The 21804-nt window shown below is 35.9% G+C and overlaps 1 protein-coding gene across 2 annotated transcripts in view; it reads right to left on the reverse strand.

The window, feature by feature from the left end:
• ADAMTS5 (ADAM metallopeptidase with thrombospondin type 1 motif 5) overlaps positions 1-21804 on the reverse strand; it is a 91163-nt gene that overhangs the window by 56964 nt on the left and 12395 nt on the right. Inside the window, exon 4 of one of the 2 annotated variants that reach the window (XM_074213949.1) lies at positions 11245-11292. The exons of the other annotated variant lie outside the window; for it this stretch is intronic. Coding sequence (XP_074070050.1) covers positions 11245-11292 — 48 coding nt within the window. The remainder of the gene's footprint in view (positions 1-11244; positions 11293-21804) is intronic. 2 annotated transcript variants of the gene reach the window in all.

Consider the following 21804-nt stretch of genomic DNA (forward strand, 5'->3'; position numbering starts at 1 on the left):
CCCTATAAAATATCACTTCAAATTAAATTGTGGCTTGACAGAATAGATAAAAAGTCAGGTCAGACAGGTTTCTTGTACAAGTCAATTTAAGAGATTGATAAAAGAGGTCTGTGATAACAGGGTGGAGGCCTTTGTGAAGCACATGCATGTAGCAGTAGCAATAGTTGCAGGCCTTGAAAGCAACTGCTCTCTCAAACTTCAAATAAGAAGGATCTTATACAATTGATCAGAAAAACAAACTTTTGTTATCATTGGGTGTATCTGGCACTGATTGTCATCTCTATTATCCATAAGCAGTTCTAGGTCACAGTTCCAGATTGAAGAACTAGCACTTGTGGCTACAGGGTAAAGACTAGAAGACAGACAAAGAAATCAGTGAGCACACCTCTCTCCATATCACACCACTTTGCAAGCACTGAAAACTTGCAGATCCCCCAAATCTAGTTTTGAAAAGAGCAGTACAAAAAATTCTGAAGTTTGACACAATGCTTTCCCAACACCAGGTAAGCATAACTCAACCTTAACATAAAGTTCAAAGTTAAGAAATAGTTTACAAAAATTGAGCAAATAACAAAAGCAAAAGAACATGACCATAAAAAGTAGGAAAGACCAAGACATAAATTCCTTAAATAACAGCATGGAACAACTAAAACCAAAAGCAGCAAGAAGAATGCAAATTGGATACACTCCCAATAAGAATTTCTGGAAGAGCTAAAGGATGAGATATGAATAGTAAAAGAAAAATTGGGAAACGAAATGACAGTGATATAATAAATTATGAAAAGAGCATAAACAACTTGGTAAAATAGACACAAAAAGATATTGAAAAAAATAACACTTTAAAAAAACAGAAATGGGACAGATAGATGGTACAGTAAATAGAGCACTGGCCCTGGAATCAGGAGGACCTGAATTCAAATCTAGCCTCAGTCACCTAATAATTACCTAGTTGTGTGACCTTGGGCAAGTCATTTAACCCCATTGCCTTACCAAAAAAAATCAACTGAAAATAGAAATGGCTTGATGGCCAATTTTAATTCCCTAAAAAACAGAATAGACCAAATGAAAAAGGGAGTATCAAAATTCACTGAAGAAAAAATTCCTTAAAAAAAACAGAATTGACCAAATGAAAAAAGAGGTACAAAATTTCAATGAAGAAAATAATTCCTTAGAATTGTGCAAGTGGAAGCAAATGACTTTATAAAAACATCAAGGAACAATAAACCAGGGGTGGAGCCAAGATGGCAACAGGAGAGGTTTTTCTCTTAGGTGCTCTAGCTCAAAACTTATAAACTAAGGACTCTTAACTAAATTTTCGAGAGACAGAACCCACAGAGGAATGCAGTGAGGTAGTTCGCCAAGCCAAGGTAATCTGGAAAAGAGCGGAAAAGCTCATCTCCATGGGGTCGGAGGGGTGACCCACCAGAGGGGTGGCCCCCCAGAGCAAAGGAACTTCAGCCTCCCAGAGGCAGCCCCAGGGCACTGGGAGCCGCAACTCACAGCAGCGGGGGATGTTTCCTGACTTACACCCCAGGGAGCATGGGGCATAACTTGGGGAATCAGTGGGGGGGGGGGACCTCTGCCAGAGCGAGCAAATGAAGCCCAGCCCTCAGGGCACACAGCAAGCAGTGTGGCCAGCACAGCCCAGATCCAGGAACCAGAAGTAGAAGCCGGTAAGAAGGAGCCCCCAGGACATGAATGCTGAACCTATGGAGGGGAGTGGAGAGAGACTTCCTAGCTCTGTCCTCTGTCCCTGGAACAGTACTCTGGGGCTCTGACCACATTCAGATCCTGATCACAGTCTAGGGCCCCCAATAGAACAGCAGGGCCTCCCCCACCTTAGTACTGTGGCAAAAGAGTGTGCTTGTGGTCATTCACAGACCAGGAGAAAAGACAGAACCTCACACATGGAGCTCCTTGTGGGGGGGGGGGGGGGAGTTTCAATAATACTCAAAAGCTCAGGAAGCACCCCAAAACCAGGCACAGGCTGGAGAAATGAGTAAGCATCGAAAAAGAGGAACACCACTGAGAAATACTTTGCCTGTGAGCCCAAGAAGGATCAAAACACTCCATCTGAAGATGAGGAAGCACAAGCTCCTGCATCTAAAGACTTTATGAAAAATAGAAACTGGTGTCAGGCTATGACAAAGCTCAAAAAAAAAACTTTGAAAATCAAGTGAGGGAGATAAAAGAAAAATTGGGAAAAGAAATAAGAGAGATGCAGGAAAAACATGAAAAAGAGGTCAAGAGCTTAGTCAAGGAGATCCAAAAAAATGCTGAAGAAAATAACATGCTAAAAACCAGCATAGGTCAAATGGATAAAACAGTTCAAAACATTATTGAGGAGAAAAATGCTTTTAAAAAGCAAAATTGGCCAGATGGAAAAAAGAGATAAGATAAATCTCTGAGGAGAACAAATCCTTCAGACAAAGAATGGAACTGAGGGAGATGGCTGATTTTACAAGAAATCAGGACACAATTCTTAAAAACCAAAAGAATGAAAAATTAGAAGAAAATGTGAAACATCTCATTGAAAAAACAACTGATATGAAAAGCAGATTTAGGAAAGATAATTTAAAAATTATTGGAATACCTGAAAGTCATGATCAGGAAAAGAGCCTTGACATCATTTTTAAAGAATTACTACAGGAAAATTGCCCTGATATCCTAGAAGCAGAGGGCAAAATAGAAATGGAGAGAATTCACCAATCTCCCCGAGAAAGAGATCCAAAAAAAAAAAAAACCCCAGGAATATTATAGCTAAGTTCCAGAACTCCCAAGTCAAAGAAGAAATATTACAAGCAGCCAGAAGGATACAACTCAAATATCATGGAGCTGCAATCAGGATCTCACAAGACTTAGCAGCAACTACATTAAAAGCTCATGGGGCTTGGAATATAATATTCCAGAAGGCAAAAAGAGCTTAGAATGCAACCGAGAATCAACTACCCAGCAAAACTGAACATCCTCTTCCAGGGAAAAAGATGGACTTTAAGTGAACCAGGGGAATTTCAAATGTTCCTGTTGGAATGGACAAGCTGAACAAAAGGTTTGATCTTCAAATACAGGACTCAGCCAAAACACAGAGAGTGGAGGAGAAGGGGAAAATATGAGGGACTCGATGATGAACTGCATGTATTCCTGTATGGAAAAATGATACTGATGATACTCATATGAACCTTCTCATTTAATAGAGCAGGTAGAAGGAGCTTTTATAGATGAAGTACAGGAGAAAGCTGAATTTGAAGATATATTGTGGTGTAAAAATGGAGTCAATAGATAAAAGGGAAATACAATGGAAGAAAGAAAAAGGAGATGTGGCATAGGCTAAGATATTTCATATAATAAGATTTTTCTTTATTGCAATGAGCTATTGCAATGATATAGAAGGGGGAAGGCAAGGGGGAATGAGGGAATCTTTGCTCTCATCAGAGGTGGCTAGGAGAGGAAACAGCATATATATATATATATATATATATATATATATATAATCAATGGGGTATAGACATCTGGAGTAAGAAGAAGAGAAGGGGGACAGGGCAAAGTGGGGCATGTGAGTGATGGAGGAGAGGATGGACCATAGGGGGAGACTGGTCAGATATAACACATTTTCTTTTTTACTTCTTGCAAGGGGCTGGGATTGGATGGCCTGTCTGGGATTATAGGGCCAGGTGGATGCTGGACCTAAGGGGTGGTATGTGGGCTCAGGGCCTCTTGGCCCCAGGGCCAGGGATCTGTGTGCTGTGTCACTCAACTGCCCTACAAGCAGAGTCAGAGTGAAAGGAGAGGAAAAATATGGCACATGGTAACAGAGAAATACAAATGGAGGGAGTTGCGATCAGCAATGGCAACGGTGGAAAAATATGGAAGTAACTTTTGTGATGGACTTATCATAAAAAGTGTGATCTACCTATGACAGAGCTGGTGGTGTTGGAACACAGACTGAAGCACAATTCTATTACTATTATTTTTTGAGGGGGGTTGCTGGGCAAAAGGAGTTGGGTGGCCTGCCTGGGGCTGCACAGCTGGGTGATTGTTAGGTGTCACAGGCTGGATTTAGACCTGGGTGCTCCTGGCCCAAGGACCAATGCTCTGTCCACCACCTGCCCACCCCTACTATTATTATTATTATTATTATTATTATTATTATTATTATTATTATTATTTTATTTTGGGTCTTTTTTGGGGGTGTTTTGCAGGGCAATGGGGTTGGAGTGGCTTACATGGGGTCGCACAGCTGGGTGATTGTTGGGTGCCTGGGGCCGGATTTGGGTTTGGGTGCTCCTGGCTCTGGGGCCAGTGCTCTTTCCACTGAGCCACCTGACCATACCTATTATTATTATTATTATTATTAATTTTATTTTCTTTTAATTTTAATTTTTTCTCCCCTTTATCACCCATGCAGGTCTATATTTTGGGGGGGAGGGGTTTTATGTTTACTCTTAAACAAGAATATTTTAGAAATGTATAAAAAAACATTATTTGTACAAAATAAGAATAAATAAATAAATAAATGACAAAAAAGGAACAATAACCCAAATTCAAAAAGGTGAGAAAAAAAGAAGAAAATGTATAATATCTAATTAGAAGAACAAATGACCTGGAAAATGGATAAAGGAGAATTAATTTAAACCATTAATAAAATAAAACTTAAACATCATATTTCAAGAAATTATAAAGCTGACCTAATACCACCAGTCTGGTAGATCTTCCAATTCTGCAATTGAAATTAAAAGAATCTTTTAATCATCTACTGAAAGAAATCATAAAAAATGAAAACTTCTAGGAATATTATAGCCAAATTCCAAAGGTCCCAAGTCAAGGATTTCTCCTTCAAACAGGCAGAAAGAAATCATTCAAATACTGTGGAGATACAGTCAGGATCACACATTAGTTAGCAGCTTCCACATTAAAGGAATAGAAGACTTTGAATATGATATTCTAGAAAGCAAAGGAGCTAGGATTGTAACCAAGAATATAACCTACCAACAAAACTGAGTATAATCCTTTGGGGGAAAAAATAGATATTTAATGAAATAGAGAAGTTTCAAGCATTCCTGTCGAAAAGACCAGAGATGAATAGAAAATCTGACCTTTCAACAAAAGATTTAAAAGAAACATATAAAGGAAAACATGAAAGAGAAATCATAAGGAACTCAAAATATTTAAATTTTTTACATTACTATATGAGAAATGATACTTGTAACTTCTTTTTTTCTTTTTTTAAAAATTATTTTTTATTTATTTAAGGCAATGCCCAAGGTCCCACAGCCAGGCAATTATTATGTGTCTGAGTGCAAGATTTGTACTCTGGTCCACCTGACTCCAGGGTCTATCCACTGCACCACCTAGCTGCTCTGATATTTGTAACTTTTAAGAACTTTATCCTTATTAGGGGTCTACATAAAGAGTGGGCATGAGTGTGACTTGATTAGGTTAGAATGATCTTCAAAAAGAATTGAGTGAGAAAGAAGAATACACTGGAGAAGGGGGAAGGGTGACATAGAATTGGAAATTTTTCTCAAATAAAAGAGGAATTTAAAGATGAGTTTTTATGGTAGAAGGGGAAATGTGGGAGTGAACAAGACTTCATTCTCAATGGAATTGAATCAAAAAGGAGAATATTTATATACACACACTCAATTGGGTATAAAAATCTGTTTGACTCAGGGAAATAGGAGGGGATAAAGCAATAAAAGAGTGTGATAAAAATGGAGCATGTATTAAAGAATGCTATGGTCAAAGACAAAACAGACATTTGAGTAGCAAAAGAATAAAAAGAGAAAGATAAACATAAGAAAATTGGATGGAGGGGAATAAACAGTTAATAATGCTAACTATGAATGGGAATGGTATGAGTTCACCCATAAAAAGGAAGTAAATAGAATGCATTAACAACTAGAATACAATAATATGTTGTTTAAAAGTGACACATGAAATAAAAAGGAACACATAGAGTTAAAATAAGACTTGGAACAGAATCTAATATGCTTCAGCTGAAGTAAAAAAAGACAGGGGTAGTAAGCATGATCTCAGAGAAAGCAAAAACAAAAATAAGACTAACAAAAAAGAGATAATAATTGAAACTACACTTTGTGAAAAGGTACAATAGACAAAGAAATTGCATTAAAAATTTCTACATGTATACCTGATAAAGGTCTCATTTCTCAAATACATAGGAAATTGATTCAATCATATAAAAATAAGAGCCATTCCCTAATTGATAAATGGTCAAAAGGTAGTTTTCAGAAGAAATCAAAGCTATAGTCATATGAAAAAATAACTCTAAATCATTATTAGTAGAGAAAGGCAAATTGAAATAACTCTGAGATACCACCAGACACCTATCAGATTGATTAATATGACAGAAAAGTGAGAAATGTTGGAGCTGCTGGTGAAGTTGTGAAGTGAAACAACATTCTGGAAAGCAATTTAGAGCTATGTTCAAAGGATATAGAACTATGTTCTATATCCTTTGCTCATAGTTCCAAACTGTTTCCTTTCTCTTGCTCTCTTTGATACAATACCAATACGAGGCACCCCCAAGAGGTACAAAGTGAAGTGAGAATTGGGAGATCATTGTGCACAGTAACAACAATGTTGTGATGATGATCAGCTATGAAAAGCTTGGCTACTCTGATCAATACAATGTTATACAGGACTCATGCTGTCTACTTCCAGAGAACTGATGAACTGTGAGTAAAAATGCAAATACAATTTTCTCATTTATTTTTGTTGCTTTTTTGCCATATGGCTAATATGGAAATATATTTTATATAATTTTACATTTATAATTGATATAATTTTGCTTGGATTCTCAGTATGGTATAGAAGGGGTGGGAGAGAGAGAGAAAGAACTAAAAATTTACAAAGAAAAAATGCTTAAAAATAAATGATAATTTTTTAAAAGAAAAGCTACTGTTTGTAAAATGTGATGCTTCTCTAAGAGGAAGGAAAAAAGGATCCTGGGAAAAATATGGTTGATTTAAAAAACTGCATAAAAATTATAAAACCAAATCATCATGTAATTTCTGGGAAATCAAAATTGTGGGGCAAAGAAAAATAATACATAAATAGGATTTAGCATATTTTCAAGAAATCTTGTAAAAGAGATCAATCATAAAATGCAACATCTGCAAAGGAGGTGGGATAATCCTGTAGCTAGAACAAATAACAGATAACTTACATGTTGTTAAAAGACCTAATAGTCTTCCAACATGTTGGGACATGTGTGTGTGTGTGTGTGTGTGTGTGTGTGTGTGTGTGTGTGTGTGTATCTTACCAAGTTCAAATCTGGTCTTGGATACTAATTAGCTATATGACCCAGGAAAAGTCACACAATCCTGTTTGATTCAGTTCCTCATCTGCAAAATGAGCTAGAAATGGAAATGGCAAACTACTCCAGTATCTTTGCCAAGAAAACATCAAATCTGGTCACCTGGAACTACTGCAACAGCAAAAATATTTGAAATTATGACCAAAAAGCTGGAACACTGGGTACATTTTCATTTCTCAAATTATTGGTGATTTAGAGAATTAAAAAAATAGAGCTATTGATACCTTGGATTTTATCCTCTGAAAAAACCTTTTCATATTTTCTGATATGCTTAATATTTTAAAATATTTTGTATATTTCAGTTACATGTAAAACATTTTTAAAAATCTGAATTCCAAATTCCAAATTCTCTCCTTACTTCTTTACCTTTCTTCTCTATTCCTTGAGATTCCTGATTTGATATAAGTTATTGATATGCTTGATCTTTCTGTTTTCTGTACTTGTTTATGACTAATATATGGTTAATTTCTGTGAAGGTGCCATGGACAGTTGAAATAGGCATATTGCTTTTAATTCTCATTCAATATTTCCCAGATATCTAAAAAATCCTATTAAAGTCCTTCGTTTCTTTAATTTTTAGTTAGATTTTTCTGGGTCTTAAAGGGGATAAATTGAAGTCTCCCATCTCATTAGTTGTCTGTGTAATTCACTTAAATTTTCCTTTAAAAAATAGAAACTATTTGTTTTATACATGTTTAATGTGGATATTAATTTATTGTACATAGTACTGTTCAGAAAAATATGTTCTCTGCATTTATATCTTTTAATTAGGTCTATTTTTGCTATTTCTTTGTCTAAAGAAATAATTGCTACCCTAGCCTTTTTTTTAAAAAAAAACTTCAGTTAAAGCATAAAAAGCAGGATTGTTTTCTTGAGCCCCTTATTTATTCCTATGTGAATCTTTCTATTTCAAGAAAACTTCTTGTAAATGACAGCATTGTTGGATTCTGTTTTCCAATTCATTCTGCTATCATCTTCCGTTTTATGAGTGAGCTCATCCTATTCACAGCTATAATTGCTAATTCTGTATTTCCCCTCCATTTACTTCTCTTTATTTAAGGATTTGTTTTGCTTCTGACTAATTCCTTCCTTAATATATCCTCCCTCTTATTTTTCCTTTTCTCTCTTGTTTCCCTATTAGGTAAAATGTATTACCATTTCCCATTTTGTGTTTGATTGTGATGAGATTCAAGTTTTGCTCCCTCCCCCCAACCATTTATTTTTCTTCTACTTGTGAAAAAAAATTCCCCATCCTTCTTTTCTCTTATTCCCCTCTCAGTATATTCCTCTTCTCTATTTCCATTCTTTTAAAAAAGATTATGAGGACATACATCAAAACTGTCTGGTATTGGCTAAGAAATAGAGTGGTGGATCAGTGGAATAGACTAGGTGCAATAGCAGGAAATGATTATGATAATCTGCTGTTTGATAAACCCAAAGAGTCCAGCTATTGGGAAAAAACTTTCTCTTTGATAAAAACTGTTGGGAAAATTGGAAGTTAGTGTGGCAAAAACTTGGATTACACCCACACCTCATACCCTACACCAAGATAAGGTCAAAATAGATACAGGATTTAGACATAAAAAGCAATATTATAAGCAAACTAGGAAATCAAGGAATAGTTTACCTGTCATATCTATGGAAAGGGAAGCAGTTTATGACCAAGGAAGAGACAGAGAACATCATTAAAAACAAACTAGATATTTTCAATTACATTAAATTAAAAAGCTTTTGCACAGACAAAACCACTGTAACCAATATCAAAAGAAATGTAGTAAATCGGGAAATAATTTTTACAACTAGTATTTCTGACAAAAGACTCATTTCTAAAATATACAGAGAACTGAGTCAATTAAAAAAAAAACCAAGCCATTCCCCAATTGACAAATGGTCTAAGGATATGCAAAGGCAATTTATAGATGAGGAGATCAAAGCAATCCATAGCCATATGAAAAATTGCTCTAAATCACTACTTATTAGAGAAATGCAAGTTAAAGCATATCTGAGGTACCACTTCACACCTCTCAGACTGCCCAATATTACCAGAAAGGACAATGATCAATGTTGGAAGGGATGTGGGAAATCTGGCACACTTAATACATTGTTGGTGGAGCTGTGAACTCATCCAACCTTTCTGGAGAGCAATTTGGAATTATGCCCAAAGGGCAACAAAAATGTGCATACCCTTTGTTCCAGCAATACCACTATTGGGTCTAACCCTGAAGAGATTATGGAAAAGGGTAAAAACATCACTTGTATAAAAATATTCATAGCAGCCCTGTTTGTGGTGGCAAAGAATTGGAAACTGAGTGAATGTCCATCAATTGGGGAATGACTTAGCAAACTGTGGTATATGTATGTCATGGAACACTATTGTTCTATTAGAAACCAGGAGGGATGGGAATTCAGGGAAGCCTGGAAGGATTTGCATGAACTGATGCTGAGTGAGATAAGCAGAACCAGAAAAACACTGTACATCCTAACAGCTACATGGGGTTGATGATCAATCTTTTTTTTTAAGGTTTTTGCAAGGCAAATGAAGTTAAGTGGCTTGCCCAAGGCCACACAGCTAGGTAATTATTAAGTGTCTGAGACCAGATTTGAACCCAGGTACTCCTGACTCCAGAGCCAGTACTTTATCCACTGTGCCACCTAGCCACCCTAAATCAATAAATTTAAAAAAAAAGATTATTAGGACATAACAGAACTTCTTCTAAGCTATTAGACACCCTCCATGACACCTGATGATAATAGGTTTCTGCAAAGATAGGATTCATCTATCCATATTAGAATGTAAATAGTTTATTTTTATTTAGTCCCTTATTTTACCTTTTTTATTTTCTCATGTTTCTAGTTCAAAGTTTCTATTCAGCTCTAGTATTACTGCAACAGGAATGCTTGGAAATCTATTCCACTAATTTTAACTCTGTAGGATTATGCTCAGTTTTGCTGTATAAGTTAGTTTTAGATGTAAGCCCATACCTTTTACCTTCTGAAGGTAAAAGCTCTCCACTAAGCTCTTGACTACTTTATGAGTGGGGTTGCTAAATTGTGTGTGATCCTGACTGTGGCTTTTATATATGAGAATTCTTTCTTTGTGACTGCTTATAGTATATTTCTTTTACCTGAAAGTTCTGGCTTTTGCCTGTGATATTTCTGAAGGTTTCCATTTTAGAGTTTTTGAGGAGATTATCAATAGTTTCTATCAATTTTTTTTCTCTGCCCTCTGGTCCTAAGAGATCTGGGCAGTTTCCTTTTTATGCAGGCTTTGCATCAAACTGAAAACAGGTTGAGGGATGCAACATAAAGGCCAAGGATAGAGGAACAATAATGATATTTTCTATACTACCTAAAACAGTGATACAATCTAACATTAATAAAGAAACAATTGTAAATCAGTTTAATTAGCAAAAATGTTAATCAGTTTAGTTAGTAAACCTTTACTGATGATGATGATGATAATCAGAAAATGATAAAATTGGAGGCATTCCTGGCAAAAAAGAGGGAAAGTGAAAAAGCTATTAGTAAATAGAATATCACCTACAAAATGTGTATCATCTTCAATGGATCAAGGTATAAGGACAGTATAAACCCTGATAGCTTCAGATGAATTTACATCGTTTAGGAAGAGTACAGGATATTAGAGCAGCTAGGTGGCACAGTAGATAGACTCTGGGCCTGGACTCAGAAGAATCTGAGTTCAAATCCAAATTCAGAGATCCTGGGCAAGTCACTTTACCTTGTTTGCCTCCATTTTCCCATCTGTTAAATGAGCTAGAGAAGGAAATGGCAGACTACTCTAGTATCTTTGCCAAAAAAACTACCCAAAAACCAAACAACCTAAATGGGGTCTTGGAGAGTCAGACATGACTGAAATCATTCATAACAAACATTCAGTAGAAACCTACCAATTCCAATATGGGAAACTGTTGTCCTTTCCAGCGAAGAAACTCTATCTGCAAAATGAGAAATCTTTTGTCTCCTAAATAAAGATTTCCTGCCACTGATGAGTTAGAGATAACAAGCATCAGGGATGAGAAATATGATTAATGGTGACCTTGCCTACTGACTTCCCTGGTTTCCTTTAAGTCCCAACCAACATCTCATCTTCTACAGGAAGAATTTCCCTACCTCTCTTAATTCCCCTACTTTAATTATTTTATTTTTATTATGTATGAAGCTTGTTTGTACATAGTTGTTTTACTTATTGTTGCCCCCATTAGAACTGTGAGCTCCTTGAGGGCAGGGACAGTCTTTTGCCTCTTTTTGGATCCCTAGCACTTAGCATAGTGCAGGCATTTAATAAATGTTTATTGATTTACTTTCCTCAACTTTGACCAGATTGAATGGTTTTAATAAAATAATTCTTCAGAGTGAAGTGAATGTTTCAGTTTTTCTGTTTGATGAATCTAAACTGTCATCTAACTTTTAAATTTTGATTATGAAATTTTATCTTGGTTTTTTATTCATATGTATTATTACTAGATGATATCCTTGATCAAAGAAGGTTTCAAAAATAAAAATAAAAAATATATCTGTCCCTTTGAATCTCTTTTTAAGTGGAGTCCTTAGAATATTTATCTTGATGGACTTCTAGGTTAAACTACTGAGTACTCCCCCACCAATGTCTTGATACCAATGCAACCATATCTTTATTAAATGAAGGATCAATCCCACAGGTTAAAAATAACTGATATGACTGCTTTGGCAAAGAGAAGAACCTATAACAAGGGGATTATGCTGAACTAATAAAAAATAGTTTCACGGGATTCCAAGACATCTTCCTAAGTGTGAGCCATTGGGGCCAAGTGAGAAGATATCCTGATCACCCAGACTCCAACCTCAGGCAATTTTTTCAGGTCTTCTGAGAAATGAATTAGTAGGCAAATCCTCCCCTTCAGAAATGGGAAATAAACTTGGGAGTTGAGGTCAAAGCAGCCTCATGCTAAATAACTATTTCAGTGTCCATAAAAGAAACCATCTTTGGCTGGTTACATAGGTGAACTGGATAGTCACATGTTACACATCCTCATTGCTGCTAGACAATCCCACTACTCCCTTATCTTCTCACTATTCTAATTTTCCACAGTGGTTCTTATAAACATTTTCATCTCTTGACTCATACCTTAAAGAAAAAAATTGAAGATACTCACCAGAATAACTTTCTCTTCTTCCCTCTTCTTTACCTCCTATCACTGAAGTATCTTTTGCCACTGTATCCTCCAGCACTTTTTTACTTGATGAAGTAGCCTCACTCCTCAACAGAGCAAACCCTTCTCCTAATTCAAGTGAAACAATCGTATCCTCTCTCCTCCAGAAGATTGTCCCTTCTATAATCTTTTTTTCATAACAGTGGTATTAAGTGACTTGCCCAAGGTCACACAGATAAGTAAATATTAAGTATCTGAGGACAGATTTGAACTCAGGTCCTCTTGACTTCAGGGTGGCTGATCTATCCACTGCCCCACCCAATAATCTTTCACTTATTTTCAGCCTCTTCCTGTCTACTGACTCATTCCTTTCTGCCTGCAGTCATTCCCATGTCCCTATCCTCAATTAATCTTTCTATCCCCTTTCTCTTCTGTCCTTTGTAACTAAATTCTTCTGCCAGTCGGTGCCACCATTTCGCCCCCTCTCTTCTTAAGCTCTTACAATATGGCTTCTCATTTCATCAAAATTGCTTTCTTCAGACAGCTAGGTGGCACGGTAGATAGAGCACCAGCCCTGGAGTCAGAAAGACCTGAGTTCAAAATCTGACCTAGCTGTGAGACCTTGGGCAAGTCACTTAACCCCATTGCCTTGCTGTAAGGAACTGTTGTGTGTGGGAGTACTATAAACTTTTATCACCTGGTATCTATCCTCTAGCCCCAGAGTGTTATCTACTGGTTGATTGAAGAGTGTCTCAGGAGTAGGAGTGGACCAGGGACTGGGGAGGATATTCAAACACTTGTATTCTGGCAAATAAACAGAGAACTTGGAGAACTTTCCATCCTTGCTCCCACCTCTTCAATGTTTGCCTGGGGAAGGATAAGCTAGCTAGCAGGAACATAGCAAATGGTACCTGATCAGGGACACGAAGGCAAGAAAAAAGACTGATTTCGGGGTCATCTGATTGGAGTCCAGGATATGGACCAGCAGATAGAAACAAGGAAAAAAATTCCAGGCAACAACCCAGAGCAGAAGATTTCAGAGAGGTAACAGGTTGGTCGTTACCACAGGGCAGATTTTAAGGAGTAAGAACAAAGAAGTGAGGAGGAAACGAAAAGTAAGAAGAAACAAATAAGTATTCAGCATTGAGGAGCCAGTGGGAAGTGGAGTCTCCAAGGCAGCTGCTGCAGTGGGATGGAGCTTCTTCCTCAGCGGTAGTCCTTTGCAGGAGCACCAGCACCATGAACCTGATGGGGAACCTGCTGGTCCCTCTTCTGGGCCACTGCTGCCTGCCTGGTGTGCTATGCATGCTAAGCTCAACCCAAACCCCTAAACCTCAGCCAACTGTAGAGACTCCTTGTTGGTGCCACTGACTCTGATGGCTACAACGAATTCCACTCCCAAAGCCACAATGAATTTCAATCTCCAACCTACAACCAAGCATGCCACGACTCTTGCTCCAGCACCAGAAAGCCCTGAAATGCATATTAACTGCGCTTCCTGTGTTGAAAGCAAAAATGTCACATGCTATTGGACAGTTTGTGATGGTGCTGGCTGCTGTTCAGGAAAATACAACTCCAAATTGTACTGTTGTTAACAACTCAAGTAACTGTTTAGTGGAACTTACTGACAGTCCATCTCCAACTAATTCTATAGCTAAATCTTCACCTTCAGTCTCAACCATCCCAGCTGTCACCACAGTTGAGACAACAGGTGCACCAAACACTACTGTGATTCCTACCCTCTGCAGAGGGAAGGGGAGAGAGAAGGGAAATCTTCCTTTATGGAACTTTGAAGCTCAAACCTGTGTCTCAAGAGAAGGGCAAGACCCCTCCAAAAACTTGTTTTATAAATCAAGGGACCCCCATACCTTTTTCCTGGTTTGGGGAGGTGGGATTGGGCAATGACTGCGTTTTTCTTAGGCTATTGATTAGGAAGCTCCGTGATCAATTAGTTAAGAAAAAAAGGGGAAGAAGACTTTTGGGGGGGGACTGGGAAATTCAGATTTCATCTTTTGAATGATGCCAAATCTAATGACCTTCTATTTTTCCAGGATCTATTTTGAACAGTACTATCCAGAAAGTATTTTCTAGTACTAGACTTGTATAGTTCTACCACTTCTTAAGGATAAATGAAGACAAAGTAACACAGCCTTGATTCTCCTGATTTGAGCATATGCCTCAAGGAATCTCAAAGGTACCAAACACATTTCAATTGCTTATAGAGAAAAAGTGGGAGTCATGAACTACTTAAAAATAATTGCATTTCTAGATGACCTCATTATCTTTTTTTAAAAAAATTCTTATTCCAATTTTTTGTATACATTCCCTTCTCTCCTCTGACACTACTACCACCCTGCTTCAGATTCTTAACATTTTACTCCTAGACTACTTCAGTAACCTTCTGATTAGTCTCTATGATTTAATTTTCTCTCCACTGAACTATCAAACTTATTTTCCTAAAATGCGGATTTTATGTCACTCCCCCACTCAATAAACTCCAGTGGCTCCCTCTTAACTCTAAGATCAAATATAAAATCTTCTGTTTGACATTTTTAAAGCCTTTCCTAAACTAATCCTCTTCTATTTTTCCAGTTCTGTTCTACCTTACCATAAACATGAGGAAAACTTTGTATAAAAGATCAGAGACAGAAAGAAATGTTATTTATGAAAAACAAGTAATCCAGCTTAACTGAGAAAGGAAGGTTTCTGAACAAGATTAATGTTCAATAAGCAGGGAAAATGAATTACAAGCAGATTGTGAAGGCTTATGAATTAAAATAATTAATGCAATATTGGACTGCCAGTAATTAGATACTTTGAATATTTTGTTCGGTTCTAAATATGAGATTTTAGGAAGGATATTGATAAATTGATTGTTTCCTAGAGGAGGGAAAGCAGAATTGTCAGAGGTTCTTCTAAGATTCCTTGGCTAGATCTTCATCCAGGTCATGTCCAGCAAAGATACATACCAAACTCTAGATAACAGAATTAAAATTGTAATGACAAAAATCAAGGCATTTTTCAGCTTGCCACCTAATATTTTCATTTTTTAAAAATCTTATTTTTATTAATACCTTTGTTTCTTTATCACATTCAATTTCAAAATGTCTCTTCTCCCACCCTTCTCCAATAGGTCATTAATAGAAGTAAATGTTAAAGCAAAGAAAAGCAAAGAAAAGAAAAGAAAAGAAAAGGGTTCTCTCCTGAATCTTTTTCTCTTCTCCTTTTATATTATTTTGCTTTGTGAGTTCATAAGTTATCATGGATTCAATTATTATTTCTATGCAAATTATTCTCAAATCTATTTACCCAACCTGACCTATAGTCTCACATTACCAACTGCTTATTAGATATCTCAAACTTAAAATTCCTCAAAAATCCTAAATTTGACAGGTTCAGAACAAAAGTCATTATCTCTCTCCACCCCAATGCTCTTTCTTTTTTACTTCTAATTGTTGTCCATGGCACCAGCATCCTTCAAGCAAACCAAGTTCACCATCATACAGTTATAGTGTGATGCTCACCTACTCTATGGTTTCCTTCTACTTGCTCCTCAAATCAATTTGTTGCCAAATCCTAACATTTCTACTTTTGAAACATTTTAATATGTATTTTCTCTCACTGTCATGAAACAAATTCTTATCACAATGTGTATAGACTACTCCAATAGCCTATTAATTGTTCTCATTTATTCATTCATGTCTATTTAACAAACTCTAATGGCTATTCATTGCTTCCAAGACCAAATATATAATCCTATGATTGGTGCTCAAATCCTTTGATAGCTTGATCTCTTCTTATTCTTTCAGGCTTCTTTCTCCTTATCCTTCCACCTATATACTCTACAATCTAATGACACTGTTCTACTTAATAATCCTCATAAAGACACTCCATCTCTTAACTGTTTTTATTGTGCTATGTTATTTTTTTCCAATTACCAGCAAAGATAGTTTTTGCAAACTTTTGAGTTCCATATGTTTCTACCACTCTCCCTTCCCTGCCCCCTCCCTATGTCAGTAAGCAATTTGATATAGGCTGTACATGTATAATTGGGTTCATATATTCCAGTTATGTTGTGAAAGAAGAATTAGAACTAATGGGCAATGAGAAAGAGAAGGAAAAACATGAAGGAAGTTTTAAATAGTGAACATAGTTTGCTTTGCTCTGCATTCAGACTCCATAGGTTTCCCCCCCCACTCTGGTTATGGATGGTCTTTTTATCAGAAGTCTTTTATAATTGTCCTTGATCACTGAATTGGCAAGAAGAAGTGAATCGGGGGTGGCTAAGTGGCACAGCGGATAGAGCACTGGTCCTGGAGTCAGGAATACCCAAGTTCAAATCTGATCTCAGGTACTTAATAATTACCTAGCTGTGTGGCCTTGGGCAAGCCACTTAACCCCATTGCCTTGCAAAAAGAAAAAAAGAACAAAAAAAGAAAAAAAAACTGAATCCCAGTTGATCATCTCATGATGTTGTTAATATAGACAATGTTTTCCTGGTTTGCTCACCTTGTAGCATCAGTTCATGCAAGCTGTATTTGGACTGACTTTCCTCTATGCCTGAATTCTCTTCCTTTTTTCCTCCACTTGGCTACTCTAAAGTCTTAGTTAAAATCCCACTTTCTGCAAAAAGTTTTTACTGGTCCTCCTTAATGAGATCATCTCCAATGTATTCTGTACATATCTTTTATTGGACACAGTTGTTTGCATATTGTATCTCCCCTTAGATTGTGAAGGCAAGGAACTTTTTTGCCTTTCTTTGTATCTTCAGTGTTTAGTATAATATCTGGCATATAATAAGTACTTACTAAATATTTTTATATTTGATTTTACTTTTTTCCTTGGAGCATTTTTATACACACAACTGAACACAAAAAGAAGATTGTTTATGAAACTGTTCATCTTCATTTCCTAACACATGCTTTAAAAGAAAAAAGGTATATAAGGAGTGCATGTATTACTTTCAAACCTGTCCTATTTGTGTTTCTTTGATTTTTCCTTGTATTCCTGTCTTTGAATTTTGTGTCTTAATTGCTCTTTTTTCTGTATCATTATATCCAATCCATTCATATCCTTAAATCCTCCCCCCTGCAATTAAAAACTGAAAGCCAAAAAAACTTATAACAAATAAATATAGGGCAGCTAGATGGCTCAGTGGATAGAGCACCAGCCCTGGAGTCAGGAGTACCTGAGTTCAAATCCGGCTTCAGACACTTAATAATTATCTAGCTGTGTGGCCTTGGGCAAGCCACTTAACCGCACTTACCTTGCAAAAACATAAATAAATAAATATAGAAGCAATGCTAAAAATTTATTTCTCTTTCTACACCTCCAGTCTTTTTGCTTCTGTCAGGAGGTTTCTGAAAATGTGGTTGGTCATTACTTTGATCAGAATCCTTAAACAGATCCATCCCAGGTCATCTGTTTTTGATATTTATCTCTCTTGATATCCTTCAAAACAACACTTCATTTTTTTCTCTCCCTATTTGAATGTTAATATGAGGTCATCATTCAACCCACTTAAATAAATTTATCTTGCTAGAGTTATCTTGACTTCTAGGTTTTTATTTCAATGTCATGCTCAGGTCTGATCTTTTCATCAGAAATGCATGAATGGCCTTTATTCAAATAAAGGCCTATTTTGTGCATGTGTGTGAGTGTGCACACACAGAGTCAGTTTTGCCAGGTAAGTTATTCATGGCTGTAAGCCCATATCTTTTGCTTTTCAGATGACCATATTCCAAGATTCTCTCCCATTCACTGTAGATATAGCCAGTTCTGCCAAGAGCAGCATGATACTTATTATGATTCCTTAGTACTCAAACTTCTTTCTGAGGCTGCAGTATTTTTTTCCTTAACATGAAGCCTCTGGACTTCAGTTTTTACGTCAATGATTTTTCTTCTTTCCTTTTTTTTAAGGTGAAAAGAACCAACAAATTATTTCTATCTTCCCTTTTCTGTTTGTTTTGAATAGATCTGAACAGTTTTCATTTGTGATTTCTTGAAATATAATGTATAGGTTTTTTAAATTATTGTTTTCAAAAGTCTAATACTTTTTAAATTTTAAATTTTTTTCAAATTTCATGTAAAGATAGTTTTCAGCATTCATCCTTTTGCAAACTTCTGAGTTCCATATTTTTCTACCAACTTTCTTTTCCTTTCCTCTCCCCATGGCAGTAAGCAATCTGATATGGTTTGTACATCTAAAATTGTGTTGAACATGTTTCCATTTTAGTCATGTTGTGAAAGAAGAATTAAAACTAAGAAGAATCATGAGAAACGAAGGAAAAACATAAAAGAAGTTTAAAAAAGTAAATACAGAATATTTTGCTCTGAATTCAGACTTCAAAAGTCTGGTACTTTTAAAATTATTTCTTCTTAACCTATTTTCTTGACCAATTCATAAAATACCAATTATCTTATATTTTTTTTCTTTACAGTCTTTTGATTTTGTGCAGGTATTTCTTACTATATCATGGAGTTGTTGATTTTTTAAAATTTTGATTTAGGGGTTTCCATATCTACAATAATTTGTTTATGTTAACTGGTGTTTTCTTGAATTTACCAGTTTCTTTCTTTAGCTTCTAACTTGATACTTTTTACCAGGATGGGAAATCACTCCCTACTGAACTTGGAGTGGGGTTGTTTGTACTATTGGTTTCACTCTGGATTCACTGGGGTTTATATTAACTTCCACCTTCTAATGTTAGCCCTTCTAGATTTCAGAACATTGGCTCTTCAGTATCTTTTAACAAATGGGCAGGGATTTCATATCCCTGAGAATCTGGACTGTCCTTATTTGAATGTTATCATGTGGTGCTGATTTCGATCTCAGCTTTCAAGATCTCTAGTCTAGGGTTTTCTCTAGTGTCCCTTTATCAAATCCCTCATGAGCCTAGGCAGAGTCTTTCGGTTGATGCTGACTACAAATGGTAGACTAGTCTTGCTAGCACATTCTTTATTATGACAACCTTTCCTTTTGCCCCCTGACTTACAGCTAACTTTTTTTGCAGTTTTGGGTTGGAAGAAGTCATATTCTTTAGTTTCTCAATAAATATTTTACTCAGTATTCGATCTGGTGTGAATTTCTTATTTTTCCTGAAGTTGGCATGTTTAAGTCATATCATCTGTCTTCATCCAGGCAATCATATCTATTGAAAGACCTTAGAAGAAGATGAGGATAAACTAGTAAAGTATTTGGTTGACTAGAAAAAGCTGGTCTGAAATTTTCAATTAGTAAATGGAAGTTTGGGAAAGCCTCTATCTGGTATATGCATTAATATCTTTAATGGGAGTAAGTACTGATCCAGAGAAGGACTTATTAGTTGGTTATATCCAAAGAACCTCTGTGAACTATGGTTTTTGAGGGTGTAGTTGCTACCAAAAACATGATGAGTTTTGCTGTCTTTGCTATGATACTGAGTTTTCATTATCAACATGTAGCTGGGAAGAACCAACAACAAATAGGCAAGAAAGGTCAAATTGACCTTACCCTTTCAGTACCATTTGGTCATCACTGGGATTAAGAGTATAAATCAACTTCCAAAGATTTTGTTAACTGTTTCACTCACAAATCAATGTTGACTCATGTGGACTTCAATAAACTCTCTGGCCTATATACTCATAACCAGCCTAAAATACTTGGAACAATCTTGTACTTGAGGCATGATGGTAAACTGAAACCTAATGTATTTTCTAATAGAGGATTTATTGACAATGAAACTCAGTAAAAAAGCTAGAGTTCTTGCCTCTGAATTGATCTATCATTGAAAAGTTCAAAGACAATGTATATGAAGCCAGGTTTAAATATGGATAAGCAACTGTCCTTTGACTTTCATTTTGACTAGTGTTGCCCTGGATATGACCTGCCAGGAATGTGTAGCAGCATTAGTCAATTAAGAGCTCAGTATATACATCTATATCTTAAAAAGACTAGTAATAAATAAATAAATAAATAAAAATAATAAAGTAATAATACTACTTAAAATTTAAAGATTTGGCAATGTACCAATTAAGGTAATAGAGAAAGTATTAAGAGCCCCTCAAAGACAATATTATCATCTTGTTTGTTGGAGAATTAATCAATCTCTTCTGATCTATAGGTCATGTATGTTATGTATAAAAAACATAAAATTTAGGTTGATTTAGTCTTAAATGCAAACGAAATTAAATGTGATTTAATTTTTTCATGTTATAAGGAAGTGACAAATTTGATGCAGCCTTAATATCATACTGACTCTAATTCATTTAAAAAAAGAGGGAATTTAAGGAAGAATTGCAGAAAGAAAACAAGCAGAACCAGATCATATGGATGAGTGAAAAGAAGGTAAGATAAATTAAAATGATTTATCCTAAAATGGGGGACACCAAGAATCTTTAAAAAATTGAGAAGAGAGGGTGATTTCCACAACATCCTACAATGAGACAAAAGAAAAAAGTATACCAGTAAAATTGGAGTGCCAGGATCTATTTGTCTTTGCTACCAACAGAAAGGGTAATGGGGATTATAATTAAGATTGGATTATTACATATAAAATGTGTTTTATTATTATGTGACCCCATAATATGATCTCTTCCTCCACAAAACTCTACCTATGATTCATCAGGTTAGCACCTATTCAAATCCTTATAATGTATTGTTCTGAGATAAAATCAGATTATACATTGATTCAAAGCAAAAATTAATTATATAAAACATTATAACCAATAAAGACTTTTCCTGCCTTATCTCACAACCAATATATAATAGGAGTACACATCATAGATGGGAAGGGGAAATTCTCCTTTTCAGTTAATTCATGCTCTCCATTACATCCCTAATTGAAACTCTTTTCATCCTTTAAAGGTCGCTAAGCTGTTTTGTCACTGAGCTGTCAAGGCTAGACTGCTTTTATTAGACAAGGAAGGCAAAATGATGTTTCCACTATAAAAAGTAATTCCCTCTCTCAGGCTATTTTAGGTCTCATGAGAGGCAGTTACATGGTTCAGTGGATAAAACACTGGACTTGGAGTCAAGATGTCTTGAATTTAAATTCTGCCGTAGCAATTTGACCCTAAGCAAGTCACAACTTTTCTCTAACTCAATTTCCTCTTCTGTTAAATGTGGATACTAAATAAAACTTGCCTTACAGAGTTGAGCAGATCAAATGAAAAACACTTAAAATGCTTTGCAAAGTCTTATTATATATGTATGTATATATGTATATATATATATATATGGCAAATTGGCAAAGAATGTGTTTATGCATCACTTAAACCATACACCACAATGCATTTCCAAATGTATAAATAATCTAAATAGAAAAAATTGCATCACTA

The sequence above is a fragment of the Macrotis lagotis genome, chromosome 1 (assembly GCF_037893015.1).
Source record: "Macrotis lagotis isolate mMagLag1 chromosome 1, bilby.v1.9.chrom.fasta, whole genome shotgun sequence".
Taxonomy (NCBI): domain Eukaryota; kingdom Metazoa; phylum Chordata; class Mammalia; order Peramelemorphia; family Peramelidae; genus Macrotis; species Macrotis lagotis.